The 16,369-nt window shown below is 36.0% G+C and overlaps 2 protein-coding genes across 3 annotated transcripts; both read right to left on the bottom strand.

Annotated features, from left to right (window-relative positions):
• Positions 1-4,630: 4,630 nt before the first annotated feature.
• LOC128868486 (protein lifeguard 1-like) lies at positions 4,631-5,804 on the bottom strand. Its single transcript, XM_054110622.1, has 3 exons — positions 5,524-5,804; positions 5,199-5,447; positions 4,631-5,129 (listed from the first exon to the last, which is right to left on the bottom strand). The coding sequence occupies exons 1-3, from the start codon at positions 5,617-5,619 to the stop codon at positions 4,770-4,772; spliced, it is 705 nt and encodes a 234-aa protein (XP_053966597.1). The 5' UTR covers positions 5,620-5,804; the 3' UTR covers positions 4,631-4,769.
• A 1,538-nt stretch (positions 5,805-7,342) lies between these two features.
• Positions 7,343-13,383, bottom strand: LOC128868485 (protein lifeguard 1). Of its 2 annotated transcripts, none has more exons than XM_054110620.1 (4): positions 13,242-13,383; positions 8,380-8,495; positions 8,044-8,292; positions 7,343-7,981 (listed from the first exon to the last, which is right to left on the bottom strand). In XM_054110620.1, exons 1-4 carry the CDS (start codon positions 13,249-13,251, stop codon positions 7,622-7,624), a joined length of 735 nt encoding a protein of 244 aa, XP_053966595.1. In that variant the 5' UTR covers positions 13,252-13,383; the 3' UTR covers positions 7,343-7,621. The 2 variants fall into 2 exon arrangements, with proteins under 2 accessions (XP_053966595.1, XP_053966596.1); XM_054110621.1 differs by having other exon boundaries at positions 7,344-7,981; positions 8,380-8,483; positions 13,242-13,381.
• Positions 13,384-16,369: the final 2,986 nt, after the last annotated feature.

Below are 16,369 nucleotides of genomic sequence, written 5' to 3'. Positions count from 1 at the left end.
GCTCTACGTAACCGGAACGTCCCTGATTTATATCCGGCCAATACCTGCCTCTACAGTAGCATTGTACATTGTACATCGATGATGTATGGGGAATGTTTATGCTGTTTTAAAACAACAATTATGGTAATGTTGGACCGGGGTTAAAAAGTCTTGAAGTTTGAGTATAAAGGCCAACGACATATTTAAACATTTAATTTATAAGTCTTCCTATCTAATTTTTATAAGCCTTTAACAGCATTTACATCTGTATGTGCCATTTTTCAAATTGGAGCTGAAGACTCGTATTGCTTTGACTGCGATAATTGAATTTTCTTCTCATTTGGTCTAAAACCGCTTGTCAGTTTGGCCAAAAAACTATGACGGTTGGATATCTGCTTAGAAAAATTGTATCTGTTATTCATAATAAGTGCAGACTGACCGTTTTCGACAAGCTCATCCATTATGTGTGCTGTAACTCCTGCCGAAACGAACAAACTGGCAAAGTGACACCTCAATCGCAATTTTGAACTTCAGTTTGAAATAAAGATATAAGAAGTCAGGATAGTCGACTCTGTAATCTGTATACTCGGCAGCGAGAAAAACTGAAACGTATACTGTCCGCGTCCCTCTACGCTGTTTTAAGTCAAAGCCGGTTTAGCTGATGACTGCCGGTGATTCGAAAAACTTCGAACAACGTGGAGGGGCGCGAGTGCGACGGAGAAAGCAGTATGTGCGATCGAGAGAAAACACCGAGGTGGGAAGCGAAGGACCGCCCCCCTTCTGGACATTTAACGTCTTTGCATGCAACTAACTTGCTACGTCACGGTACTTCTGGTGTAAACATAATCGTCGCTCAGTGTTTTTCATCTTCTTTTTCTCAATACAGTGAAATATTGTTGAATAGTTTGATTCTTTGTCACATAAAGATAAAAATTGTTAAGGAGCCACCATTTTGGTAAGTGTCCTTTTTATCGAAGAATATATTTTTATTTGTTATATGATATCCACGATCACTAATTTTGGAAATTCATTATCGAAATTGCATTCCTATACATACTCGTATCAGATCGATCATTGGAATTTTAATTTACCGCGTTCAAAAGAGGCTGCAAGATCCCACGATGAATATTACGATACGTTGGACGTGGGACGTTGCAACTGAAAGACGCCGAAGAAGATTGAGAAATGAAAAGGTTCTTGAAAGAAACAGTTGATCGACTATTTCAAGAAATGAACGGGAGATTCGTACGGTTGAATGAAATCGATGAAAAATTTGAATTCCTTCTCGATGTCAAAGGTCTTATTTATCAGGAAAAAGAATACGATCTCAAAAAAAAGTGCAACGAATTAGGTCAATTCTACGTGAGTGATATTGATGGAAATGAACTTTATGAAGAAATTCTTGTCATTTCAAGTCCAGCAACATTCCTCGAATTCACTGTTGAGTTCGGAGATGAAAGCGTGTTCCCAAATCTTCGCGTCGCAATTCAAATTGTACTGACAATACCAGTTTCCATTGCTAGCTGCGAGAGATCCTTCAGCAAGTTAAAACTTACTGTCTTATTCAAGAGCTACAATGGGTGAAGAAAGATTGTGCGATTTGGCGTTATTAAGAGTAGAAAGGGATGAAACTGAAAAAAATTGTTCGCTGCCATGGGCGCTACGTCCTCCAGGTACACCCCTGCTCCTGGCAATACACTACCTCCAAAACTACACTATTGCCGTTATAATTTCGAATTTGTGAAGCACTTTCTTTGTTTATTTAAGTACTTTCATAAACACCATCAATTTCTGCCTTCAGATCAAGCGAATAGTAACTCACTAGATAATTTATAATCACTCCACCCTGACGCGCATGTCGCCTATCAAAGCACAGTTAGTTATGACACATACATACATATGCACTAGTTTTAACAGAGTAGCAGGCACTTTGGCAACTACCTGCATAAATACTATTGTGTACCTATAGCAGGCCCGGTAATTTCACCTACTGGGTAATAACGAAACGAGCGTGCGGTAAAACGTTTTAGATTGGGTTCGTCGTCTAAATGTGAAGCAAAATCTTTGGTACGTATGGATGAACATACATAATTAAGTAATCATCTAACTAACGGGTGTCCAAATGGGACCACCTAACGATCCAAACTCATAATTTTCGACCAGTCCTGAAATATGATAGCTTGTAGACATGCACCTTTTCAAGTTCATAATGAGAAAATGTTTAGATTATATTGAACAAGTGTACGAGTAATTTAAAATGAGAATGGGTAAACTGAATTTGAGAAATATAAGTCAAAAGAGAAAATATCAATTAAAGTGAGAAAGAAAGAATAATAATGAGATATATAAATACACTTTGATAATGAGTTAATCCTAAATGAGAAAAGTTAAATTCAAAATGAGAAAAATTAAATTCAAAATGAGAAAAGTTAAATTCAAAATGAGAAAAATTAAATTCAAAATGAGAAAAATTAAATTCAAAATGAGAAAAATTAAATTCGAAATGATAACGTGTAATATCGAAAGCGGCTGGGCTGTTTTGTAATTTACACCTAGCGAAAAAACAAGATGCAGAATTTACAGTTCACTCCAGTCTGGCTCTGTTTTTGTGATATTTCTTTCGGATATACTTCTTTTCTGCTTTGAGAAATTGTAAGCAGTTAAAGATAAATAAAGAGATATGCACGTATATAACACATGCATGCCAATATGGAGTTCTTTCCAGTAATATTTACCCTGCAAATAAGACAATTCAATATTCCAACCACATGAAATACTTACATATGTCTAATAAATGTGGAACATTGATTGCGCGAACAGTACGCGCATCTTGAGCGATGCATATTTTCGCTAAAATAGGACTCTGATCTGGTATTGCCATGGACCAAAATTGTCTCTGCGTGTCTTCGGCGAACCAGTATAATCTAATCTAATGTGTAATGTTATCTTTTGTAATTACCTTTTTCCTATTTTTAATTTAATATAATTTTTTCCTATTTCCTAACATTTTCTCAATTTTGAAAACTAGAACTAGAAAAGATGTAGTGCGCAAAAATGAGTCGATAGGTTTGGAACCGAAGAAAAAGTGATGCTCTTTTTGTTCACATACAACCGATCGATGCGTAGGCGGGTATTCCCACCAATTTCAAGTCAATGCGTATATATAGTATAAGTACAAGGTGGGGCAAAATTAATTACCCTATCGGAAGATTTTTAATTTTTGCAAATAGGTTCGTAGGCCAATCATATTAGAGACTTGTGAACTAGACAGCTGCCGTATCAGCCGCAAAGGTCAAAATAAAGATTTTCATCACTCAACATTTTTTTAGTGAACATGGGGTAATTAATTTTGCGCCATTACATTTACTCCGACTGAAATTTTCAGTCATATTCTTATACTTATCTATTCGTAGAATATTTCAGTTCTCAAATGATTTATTTCAAAGGAAATTTTAGCCTTTATTTTTATAAAAATGAGGCAGACCTGCTATGGAACATTAACAATAATATTATAAATCGACTTATAACACTTTTTTCTGGTAACATAAAACTTTGAATCACAAAAATTTCAAAACTTTGCCTCACTGAAAAAAAGTTCTGGGTTGTACAAGTAACTTTGTTCTAAAGGGTGATCAGGGTTTTCGTTGCTTTATTTCAATTTAGAATCCGCATCCTCTAAGGTTTCTTAATTGAAATAAAATAACGAAAACTCAAATTGAATGGGCAATCTTTATTCACGATATTTATTTTTTAAAGATAATCCTTTACAAATGTTGGCCGCAATGGCCATCCGCATACGCCAATTTTGAATGACCCGCTGGAGGACTTCGGGCGGTTTCTCGTGAATAACTTTAGTAATGTTGGCTTCCAATGCCTCAATCGAAGCTGATTTACCCACAAAGCACTTAAACTTTACATACCTCCACAAATAAATTACCAAAGGCGTGATATCACACGATCTTGGTGGCCAATCCACTGGTCCTAGACCAGAGATAAATTGCTCACCGACACGGCGATGCAAAACAATCAATATTTTCACGGGCTGAGTGACAAGTAGCGCTGTAAGAAGTCGTTTATCATGGCGCGACAGCGTTCGCTATTTACTGTTACATTAGCGCCAGACTCGTTTTGAAGAAATATTGGCTGATGATTCCTCCAGCCCTTTGAACGCACCAAACGGTTGTTTTCTAGGGATTTTCTAGGGTTACTCTTCAGCCCAAATACGGTAATTTTATTTATCTCAAATACGGTAAATTTACGGTCTCATCGCTGAACAGTTATGTAAGTTGACCTGAGCGCGCGATGAACACACAAGGATTTTTATGTATATTATAGACTGAAAAGAGTGAAATTGAATGAAATTATATTTTGCGCGTTTTTTTGAATTTTCAAAACAGGCAGTCTCAATGGGACTCCCTGTATTGTGTGTGTGTTAGCTATGTGCGGGTTATTCACTAAAATGCATTGACATCTTCAAATGCACTTGCACATGTACTATTATTACCTCGATAAGGAAGTTGAGCACTAACTTACGTAAGTGCTTTACTGGTCTCTTCGGATTACACTCAGCTAAAATTTACTTACTTTCATATTGTAAAATACTATGTGCGCCATTAATTTCTCAAAAATATTTAATATACATTTAAACAGTATGAAAACAGTAAAGCAAAATATTAAAATATTCAAAGCTAAAAATATACAAATGTACGATCAAAAATATGTACGAGTATAGTATACATCGACTACTGTTCGGGTCTCCGCCAAACGCGTATATATTACTTCCCTTTAATTTAATTTTCTAAGATGCCCAATAAGTTAAGAATGTAGAGGAACAGATTGATAACATCCATATAAATACTTAGCGCTGCAAAAATATAGTCCTCTGGACTAATTGCGTATTTATGGTTGCCGCCAATCATCAATTGTATGTCATATATTAGGTAGAAGGAAAAGACGAGAATTCCAAGAGAACAGTAAACTATTAGTAAGGTACGTGATGGAAAGAACATGGCTACTATTCCGATTATAAGCAAAACGATCAAAGCAACCAAAAGTATGGCCCAACAAGCGGTAAAGTCGATTGCTGTTTGCAAGGCGAAAAGAGTGAGCACAAGGACAACGAGCGTCGTTATGCCAACGGCATATAGAACCTGTGAGAGAAAGTGGTAGACATTCAGCAATAACCTTGAATACAAATTTTCAAAATTGCACGTACTAACCGTATCGGGTGAGTAATTGATGGCAACACAACCTACCAAAACCGATTCCGCTAATGTAAATAATATCAGAAGTATAAAGTTTGTGGGATAACTGCGGCGGACTCCTTCACAGCAGGCGATCGGTATCATTGTAATAAAGACACAACCAAAGGCCACCCATATAAGCCAAGGACGTTCGATTACAAAATTTTGTACCGCATCAACGAAGATGAAAATACTGACGACTCCAAGTGTCAAAACGAGTTGTGCCTGAAAGAAATCATCATCGGTGCTCGGTCACTAAGGCATGAATCAGGCATGACTTGATGTACTGCTATGCACTCACCGATAGAATAGCGAACACCTTCGAGATGAATGCATGGCGCACGTATTTGTCATCAAAATCTTCAAAGGTCAAGCTTTCTAAATCGCGTTTACGCATTTTGATCTTTTTTTATTTGTCAACACAGGCAGGAGGCGACAAAGAGGATGTATAAAATGTAGCTAAATTCTCTTCGTGTTCATTGGCTCTTTTCTCAAAAAAGTAAGGGAAAAGTAAATAAATCTATTTCAACGACTTCAATATTTTATGTTCTATTTATGATCTGAAAGATTTTCCAATCCATATGAGTAAATGTAATTTTTCGTTAGAGAGTATTTTAAAGGGTGAGTTTTGAGATGTGCGGGATTATAAATTAAAATAGAAACTGAAGTGTAAGGTAAATGAAATTTTTAATTCAGTTTAATTTTTTATAGGGTTATCCATATACGAGTATCTTTTTAAAAATGAAATAAAACAAAGAATTTCCAACAATCCATTTCTTTTGGAGTATCATGGCTTTACCAAAACGAGCTCTATATCTGGAACAGAATTTCATTCATTTAGCTGGTTCGACTGGCTTCGCAAGAGCTATTCCTGTGAAAAGACTACTTTTCCAAGGATTTCCTGGTTATTTAGGGTTTTATACACCAAATGTGTCAAACTACATGCACCTGAATATCTGGATCTGAAAAATTGTCCGCATAAGATTGATTTGAAACGATATCTCACAAAAAAGTATAAGGCGGTTAATAACCGAACTTTGCGTAAAAAAGAACGATTGTTGGATGAGCTGTGCAATATGATAGGCTATGCTGTTGAATACATACATTTTATGGCGTAACAACATTAAAAAAAATGCCAGTGATGTGACCAAATCTGGCGTTCTTGAAAAAAAAGCCATAATATAACAGCTGTTTTGAGTGCCTTTCAGATATGGAGGAAATTCTTTGCCACACTGTATTGGCCATATTCAAAGAAGAAGTTTTGTTTCTAAGGCGAGGTTGGAATATAAACAGCTTAAAAGTAATAAAGCTCCCGGGGCTGGTGATCTACCAGCTCAACTGTTCAAAGCCAGTGGCGAGGTGTTGGTAAGGTCCATAAATCTGCTGTTAAGCGTGATTTGGTATACTTAAAACACATCCCATGAATGAAATCTACGATTGCTGAATATCAATACTGCCGTCGCGAAAAACGTTGCCTACTTAGCGATCAAAATAAAAAAAAAATGTCCGTCTCGAGGTGAAGAGAAAAACGACTCTTGCAGATGAGTGTTATTTTGGGCTCGATAAGTAAATGAAAAATAATTTACGCTCAACGAACAAACGCTCAATGTACAAGTATCCCATAATGCATTCTCTTTTTTTTTATAAGAGGCAGAAGCATGGTGAACATAAACCATTCGGCAATATTAGTCAACCCAAGATCTTGGACATTCTCCGTTGCCTCGGATTCGAAATCCACAGCAGCGACTAAACATCAAATGACAGAAAAAGTTTTTTCTAATAGCAGGGCCCGCCCCTCAGTAGGTAATGGCAAATTCTCCATCAATTAAAAACCATCTAGTAGTATTCGGACTACTGTAATGTTGTTGTTGTTGTTGTTGTTGTAGCAGCATAAACAATTCACGTGCATATAAGAGGAATGCTGCTGAAGTGACAGTCCTTGACCGGATATAAATCCGGGTCGTTCCAGTTACGTAGAACCGATTGTCGTGCGAACGATAAGACTGTAATCCCCTCAATTTGTTGCAAAACATCAAGACACACACAACAAATTGTAGCAAATCTCGGGCAAACATCTAATGGAGGATTTACATATATGTATATAATTGTTCTAATTTTTTTTAATATTATATTAACTGAATTTTTCTTTTAACTTTAAGTTGTGATTTTTAAAGCTTTTACAATTTTTCTTAATCTACTTGGTAACACCAATTTCGCATACAAGATCTTATTTTTAATTATTATTTATAAGGTATGTTGCGTTTATATTTGGCTTATATGGATTCATAAAAATTGAAGTTAGTTGCTTAATATTATCTCCATCTGACGTAGATATGATACAGCAACTACCCATTTAATCTCTGTGGTTTGCCTAAATGTTAAAATACAGTATGCCCGCTTCATCCTCTAGTCGCTCCAATAATGGCCAATATATACGTGAAGATATTTATGATATCCAGATAAAGATTGAGCGCTGCAAAAATGTACTCCTCCGGACTAATGGCGTATTTATGCTTACCCCCCATCATCAATTGTGTATCATAAACTAAATAGATGGAGAAGAGTAATGCACCCAGGGAAGAGTATACAAGCGTTATCACTTTGCCGGGTATGAAGATAGCCACAATGCCAAAAATGACGAATACAACAATGGCGACCAAAAGGACACCGCCGCACATGGTGAAATCCCATTTGGTTTGGAAGGCGAAGAGTGTCAATGCAAGGCATACAGCAGCTGTTATGCCAACGGCCAACATAACCTGCGGAGAAGCAATTGTGTGAAAGCAATTCTTATACTGCAAATAAAGGTCTACTTATGTACCTCACTTGAACCATAATAGGTAGCGACTATACCCAGCAGGAATGACTCTGCCAATGTGAATATAAGCAGGAAAATAAAGTTCAAAGGTGTTTTGCGTCGTACACCCTCGCAGCAAGCCATACATATCATCGTTACCAAAAGTACGGCCAGTGCTACCCAAACTATCCATTGTGTACGATGAACCCAGTCTTTGACTTCCGTCACATATATAAAAACCGTAATAAAGCCGAAGGTGATGAGCAATTGCACCTACATATGTATGTACGATGGAACAGAAAGTTGAGTTGGAAAGTTGTGTTAGTTTGTTTTTAAAAAAATTAAACGAGTAGCACTTACCATGAGTATCGAGTACACTTTGCGTATGAAGCCCTTTCGTACGCTCTCCTCATCGAAAGAGAAGCTTTTTGCGCCCTCAGCATCGTAAGCGCCGTAGTTGTCACCTGTGTGAGCAGCTAAGAAAAAATTAGTATACAAATTTAGATGAGTGTGTTTGTGGTTTGTGAAAAGGGTGCAATTATGTGTGCGTGTGTGTGTTTGCTTGCTATTGTTTAAGTTTTGTTTAAAGACGATTAGAGAAAGTGTTGAGTGAAATAATAAATAAGGTGTCGAAATGGACTCAATGCGCATCGTGGAGCAGTATGAGTATATTAATGGGAGAAGCTTAAATTAAAGTTACAAGTAGTATTTTGCAAAATGTGAGCTTTTTAAATACTAAATACTCGTTTTTTGGAAGAATGACATAATTCGGAAAATCCAAAAAAATCGAGAAAAACGGATTCAAAGTTTCCAATTGACTACGTGACCCTAAGTTAAACCAAAGCCAACTTTTGATGTTGATAAACTGCTAAAACAACAACAATAAATTCGAATCTAATGAGACTCTCTACGATTTTTTAAAACAGCATAAAAGAAAAGCTGATGGTCTTACAAGTTTTTTCTTTGGGTTATTACATTCTTCCAGCAAAAGAGCAATATTAATAAAGGGCGATTCAATAGTGATTCAAGGGGGACGCAGAACTTTGATAGCAATTATTTGTGATACGTTAATTTCTTTCACTCAATTGGTAGGTTCTATGTACCTGCTTTGGCAGACTTAGTCGTGGAGCGATACTTAGTTGAACAACGCGTAAAAGTGATCAAAATCTTACATGAGAATGGTTGTTTTGCAGGACGTGAATTTTCGGCATTCAATAATCAGCCGCTTGGCGAACTAAAAATTCACATGCCATTCAAGGAAAAATTTTGCACTCAGAATAAGTTAATGGGCGGGTTGGCGAAGTCATTGGACCGCACTTCTTTGAAAATGATGTCGCTAACGCTGTTACGGCGAACGTTATCGTAATATGATAACATACTTTTCAAGGTGTCAAATAAATGATATGAAGTTGAGTATTTGGTGTCAGTAGAATGACACCACTTGCCACATATCGCATGAAATAATGGTCGCGAAATATGGTGTTGGAGGCATTATCTCACGAAACAACGAGGTCAAATTGCCGTCGAGATCTTGCGATTTGACACCTTTGGACTCTTTCTTCTGGGACTACAAGAAAAACATATATAAAATATATGCCAATAAGTTTATAGTTAAGGTTGAAAATCGAAAACATATGATTTTTATGATATACAGCGCAAACTATGCCTAAATGCCATATACTAAAAACATGATGAAGAAAAAAAATCATTTCCACAAATTTTGTTGTGAAAATCTGCGACCTTATTGAACCATCCTGCATATTCGATGTCGTAAATCCCATGTCATAGGAAACCAGTGCAGAATAGGTTTAAGTCCAATATAGAGCAATATAAGCGGCCGAATTTTAGCGCTAATGCAAGCTACAGATGTTCTACATCGTGTTTTTAAGAACTTTTCTTAAAAGGTAGAAGCTCTCTCACATTAGGACAGTCATATTTACTCAATTATTTTGCCATTTAAAGATTATATCCGAGCAAATTTAAAAAAGAAAATAAAATGAAAGATTTACTTCTAAAATCAGTGTTCAGTAAAATGATTTCAACAGAGCGTTCTGCTATCAACTGGTTAAAGAGGCATCTCTAATATGGGCCGTATGTGAACGACGAAAAGCGGACTTCCTTCCTGTTATCAATACGGAAGATTCATGTATCTTTGAGCGTTAGCTGAGTCAGATACCACAGATGATAGAATGGAGAAGTATAAATTCTAGGAAGACATCAACATAGTCTAGCTTGCCTACTCTCCATTAGTAGGATTAGATGGAGAAGGGTATGGTATTTTTAATTGGAATGACCTAGAAACTACTGGCGCGCTATATTTATTTAGTTTAGGCTCATCACCTTTTCGATGTGCTTCAACTTCTTAACTTCTAGAAATCGTGAAATTATAGAACCATTTACTTATATTTGTATGTATTTTAGTGTTCGTAGCTTTTGTGACAAAAATGTATGAAAACAAATTGCTTATGCAAAATATTTACTTATGTGAGTGCATGTTGATTTATGTACGAGGTGTGTTCAAAAAGTAAGGGGAGTTTATTTTTCTGGAAAATTTTTAGTTTTCATCAATATATATTTTGTCCCCTTCAAAGCAATCCCCCTCAGATATAATACATTTGTGAAAATGCTTTTTCGACTCACCTTAGGTCAAAAAAGCGCTTTGGAGGGGAATGAGCTCTTACAAATTGTGGCAAATCTCTGTATTTTCATAGCTACTTTCTGTTTTGGGAACAAGAAAAAACCCCAAAAGGCCCAATTCGGTGAGTACGGTGGCTGAGACAAGATTAGGGTGCCGTTTTTTGGCAAACAATTTTTTTTTTTCGATAGCAGAGAAACACAAACTAAATATACCACAAAGTTAAAACTCTAAAAAATGTTCAGGATATGCGTACTAACGCACCAAAATAAAAAAAAACGAATGTACGTTGCCCACGAAATTTGAAGTCATCTTACTTTTTGAACATAACTCGTATATGTACATGTGTATGTATTTTAAGCGAGTGAGAAATTTTAATATATGTAAATTCCTTTAACTTTATATGTTTATAAAAAATTCAAAAACCTTTTCGGTCAGTAAGTTTGAATATAAATGTACGTACGTATGAATATGTTTACACGGTGTCCCCAAATAGAGTTCTTTATATCTAAGGGTGGAAGAGAGTGAATTTTGGAGTCGACTGCCCTGCATCTTTGTAGCGGGCTGACCTTTGTCAAATTACTCAAATTGGCAGCTGTCCCGCCATAAATCTGTACAGTGTCAGTAATTTCGGTAATATCGCGGCAAAGTCTATTTCATTTATGAAAGCAAAAACTGACCAAATTTTACAGTGAATAGTTGCTGCATGCATATGTAGGTATGTATGCATGTAAGCACGGTTTTTCTTTTGGTGGCATGGATAACATCTCCCAGTTCTCCACCAGATAAGATTTATTAGTATTTTGTGATAATACAAATATGACTCAATTTTTGGCGTTATCCAAAAATCGACCAAGGTTTTCTTTGCATAAAAAAAAAAACAAACAAAAAATTGTTTATATGGAGCAAATCCGCAAAACGGTCAGGGAAAAAGTTATCAAAATAGAACAGGTTTTTTTTGACATCTTCATACTTCCACTTTATTGCACTAACGTTTAATAAGTTAAATATGTGTAAGACCGCGTACCAAAAAGGTTTCTAGAAGTTCTATTAAAAAATAATGGAAATGGGATGAAAAGTTTGTAAAATGTTTCTCTTTTTTACATAAGGTTTGCCATATGCATGGTTTTTGTGAGGCAATGAGCTATAATTTGATTAAAATATAACGAATATTCAAAAAAACAAAAGAAAAGCAGTCGAAACGGGTCAAAATGTGGAAGTGCTACCGTTTTGTCGCGGGCTGGATTTTATAGATTTTCAATATATGCTTTGAATCTGATTCATTTTTTTCATGGTAACAATGGTTTTAGCTAACCATACGCAAACCACGCATGTAAGCTCAAAGCCATTTCCAAAGTATTCTCAGGCCCAAGCGGCCTAAAGCTGCACGAATTTTCATTCGAAGAAAGTAATAAAGAGGCACATTACTTATTGAAAGAAAAGCTCTTGATGTTATATATATGTATATATGTGTGTTTGCAGGCATATACACATGTATTTACATATGTACATACATATATAGAAATATGATTGGGGTACAATTTTCCCAAAATCACTTTCCCAAAAAAATTTTTTCCCAAATTTTTTTTTCCCAAAAAATAATTTTCCCAATGCCATTTTTCCCAAACTAAAAATTTCCCAATAAATTTTCCCATAAAATATTTTTCCCAAAATATCGTTCGTCTGTAAAATATCGCATATACATTTGCAATGAATGGGCGAGTACATTTTTTATTATTTGAAAAGAAATGATTTTTTGCATTCAATTAATTCCGCCATAATTAGAAATTTTGACTTTAGGCAGCAAATTTTGGCTCATGAAATTTTGACACGAAAAGAATGACGTGAAAAAACTTGTTTATATGAGTGAAGTTGGATACATTCGTTACCTTGTCTTTTTATCCGAATTGAAAAATGTATATTGAAAAACTTTTTCGAATCTTTTTCGATTACTTAAGTATAAGATTTTTGATTATTATATACACTCATATTGTCGGAATCGTCGAAAAATGTGAAATAGTAGAATAATAAAAATTAATTTCAGTAGTATTTGTTCGGGAAAGCTATCTATTGGAAAAAAGTTATTTTGGGAAAACATGCATTCGGGAAAAAACAATAAAGCGGGAAAAAATATTTTTGGGAAAAAAAATATTGGGAAAATTATTTTTTGGGAAAAAAAAATTTGGGAAAAAATTTTTTTGGGAAAGTGATTTTGGGAAAAATGACCCCCCACCATAGAAATATACATACATATGTAGCTAAACACTAACTAACTAAGTTTCACATTCGTCTGGCTTGTGACTCATACTCGCATGTCGTTAGTTAATCCACCTCCTGAATACATACATACGTGTCTATGTAAATACATATGGAGCAGTAATTAAGTGACAGCAAAGAAAAATTTCGGCCCATGATCGGAAATAATTCTCCATAGCGAGTAACTAGTAAATAATTAATCGCTTCACTTCGATAGTTAGTTATTGTCGTACTGCATTTTGTTTAATGACTCAATGTTATGATCCACACATTTGTAATTCACCGTAATTTGAATAAGTGTTATTATATATATTCAGATGTCTGTACTTGCCTGCATACATTATTGTTATTTTTCAATAAAAAAACTTGTTAAACTTGATAAACAATCGCGAGCAAGCGTTAAATGTATTCCGGTGGCTAAATAAATTCGTACTGAATCACTTCCAACTATGAAAATACAGACTTGTACAATGCAGGTGTTTCACTTCAATATGGAAGATAAAGTTCCATAACTTATCTGTTGATAACGAAATGAACTGATAAACTTTCCAAATTTTGTGTGCCATTCGAGCACACCCATGAGAGCGGCCGGTGTGCTATAGACGAGAGCCGTGATTCGGCCCTTTTTTGTACCCGGCGCACTATTTGTATGTAGGTATACAGCGTATTATAACGGTTGATGAAATGCGCGCAACTAAAGACATTTATTGCGTTCCCACGACAGTCGGTTCTACGTAACCGGAAGGAGACGGATTTATATCCGGCCGAGCAATGTCAGTCCAGCAGCATTTCCCGTACATGTGTCGTCCAATTCCTAGATTTCCAAGTTGGAGCATAGGGCCACAGCAAATTTTTTCCATTCGGGTCTGTTTTGCGTCTAACTTACCTTAACTTCATTCCAGATAAGGCGCATGGCACGGTTTTCTGACTCCAGCAGTCGTCTTCAGGTGTTGGTGTCGCTGGTCTTGCTCGCCTGTGTCTACCTTAGGAGCTCCCGTTCATCGCGGCTCTTTTATATCTCCTCTTTCCCTCCGCAGTACATGACCGATCTGGCCTCATTTTCTCTTTCGGACTTCTAGTTACAATGGTTTCTGCTGTGTTCTGGCCCGTAAGTCAGCATTGGAAATGGTATTTGGCCAGAATATTTCAAGAATTTTTCGTAGGCATCTGTTTATAAAGACTTGTAGTAAACTTGTGTCGGTTATCGCCGCATTTCACGTTTTGCACCCGTAAAGTAAAGATGATCTTATATTAGAATTAAATAATCTAAGTTTTGTGTCATGTATGATGCGTTCCAAATTGCCTGCAAAGAGCCGATGCCGCTGTTGCCTTCTTTATTCGGCTTTTGACATTCTGTTGTTGGTGTTTTAACAGTAATAGAAGCCCCGTCAATGTAGGGTCGACTTCGTCTGGCACTTTTGATACTCTCGTCGAAGCGCCAGCCACCGATATGACGCTGCCCAAGTAGCAGAAATATTGTACTTCTTCCAGTTCAATATCATCAATTGAGAATTTTTGCGTATTTTGTCTATCAAACGCATGACCTTGGTGTTTGGAATTTTGCATTTTAGACCGGCTTTCTCAGCTGACTCTTGCACTGCTTGAATCTTCGCTGCCATGTCAAGGTAGTTATGGGGCAGCAGACCAATGTCTTCTGCATAGTCGAGGCCTGCTAGGCCCTTGTAGACCCCAGGTAACGCCGTACACGTATGGGGTATGTTTATGTTGCTACAATAACAAGTAAATGTGTATATCGCAAAACATAGAAAATTACATTACATCACTGAAATATCCAGTATAACAAAATGAATTCATTTAGTCTTGTCTGACCGGGTTGGGGATCTTTGGGTACTCCGTAATGCAACAAAAGTACTGAAATTTTCGTTTTTCGTATTTGAAAAAATTGGAAAGTGAGAGTTGCGATGATACTTTAAACTTTTGGGATACAGCCAAAGATTCGCCACTTCGCAGAATCCTTTCAAAGAAAATTTTTAACAGACATGGAAACCTTGACAAAATAAATATTATTTTTTATTAAAAATATGTTTGAACTAATACCATTTTACAATTACAACGAAAAAATATTTATATTAAATTTGTTCATAAATACCAGAACAAAAGGTGAATGTGTGACTTTTTAAACCGCCATCGTGAGAGTGGCTGCAATGGAACTTCCAAAAATGATTGTAAATTAAATATTGAGGAAGAATTTAAGACTGCCCCTTTGAAATTCAAATTATAGAAGCGCTTAGGCCTAACGATTACAATTTGCTTAAAAATTTCTGCGAGGCAATAGGTCTGTTCATGAAGCAAATAGTTTGTAAAAATTCTTACAAATTATGACGTTTTGATGTTCATGTACCCAAAAAGCTTGCAAAGTAGGGGAAAGTGAAAGAGCAAAATTACATTTCATTTTGAGGGGAAGTTGCAAGTTTTTACTGGATAAATTTTTACTTGTAAGAATTTGGTAGTGAGAAAAACAGCTGATCGCAAAGTAAAAATAAACACGAATTCAAATTGGCGAATTTGCAATTGCTAATGGAATTTTCTTCATCTGACAGCGATGATGAAATGGAACAAATTACTGTGGACAAAATGAAATCATGTGATTCCGAAGCTTGTCATTTTGCATTTTATTTGCTTTATTTATTTTTTTTTTAATTTAATACGAGGTAGCTTAAGTTTAATTTTTGTGATTTTTCCTGGCAAGAATTTAATCAGCTGTTCGTAAAACTTGCAAATTGTTACTGGTTTTGCGTTCACGCACTTTTTTGATATTTTTCTCTTTGAGAGAGAATTCTCGGGAATTAAGTTAGTGGATAATTTTTTACATAAACAGACCTAATGTTGGAGCGATGTCGTACGATTTCTCGACCTTTTGGAGTGATGAAACCCATTTTCGTAAAGAATAGATCATCAAAGTGACGCTTTGGGGTGCATTCTCAAGCAGTGGAATAGTTGGACCACATTTCTTTTTAATTGCAGAGGGCAAGCAATTTCTGTGGACGGTCTTTGTTATTGGCGCATGCTGAACGATTATTTACTGCCAATAATGAGACAACATCCATCTTTCAGTACACACACATATGGCACGCGACCCGAGAAATCGCGGCGATACTGCGTGATTTTTTCCCTAACAAACTGAAAAGCCGTCTCGATGACATATGCTGGCGACCCAGATTGCCTGATCTTACCGCTATGAACTTTTTCTGTGGGCACCTTAAAAGTAAAATATCGAGGAAATTCGAAATTTAGAGGAAAATATTGAATAAAAATAACTTGCCCCTTGTTTTGCAATTATTATTGAAATAAACTTTTATCATTAGTAATTATTTTTTAGTTTAGCTTTTAATTCCCAATTTTGCCACAGGACCCTGCCTGTTTTAACGTAAGACCTTCTATTCAGCCAGTTTTTGTCTTATCTTGCAACAACTTAGCTTATCAAAGAAACGACGTACA

Source organism: Anastrepha ludens, chromosome 6, assembly GCF_028408465.1.
Source record: "Anastrepha ludens isolate Willacy chromosome 6, idAnaLude1.1, whole genome shotgun sequence".
NCBI classification, from domain to species: Eukaryota; Metazoa; Arthropoda; class Insecta; order Diptera; family Tephritidae; genus Anastrepha; species Anastrepha ludens.
Note: the sequence above shows the minus strand (reverse complement) of the source record. Positions and strands in the feature narration are given on the sequence as shown.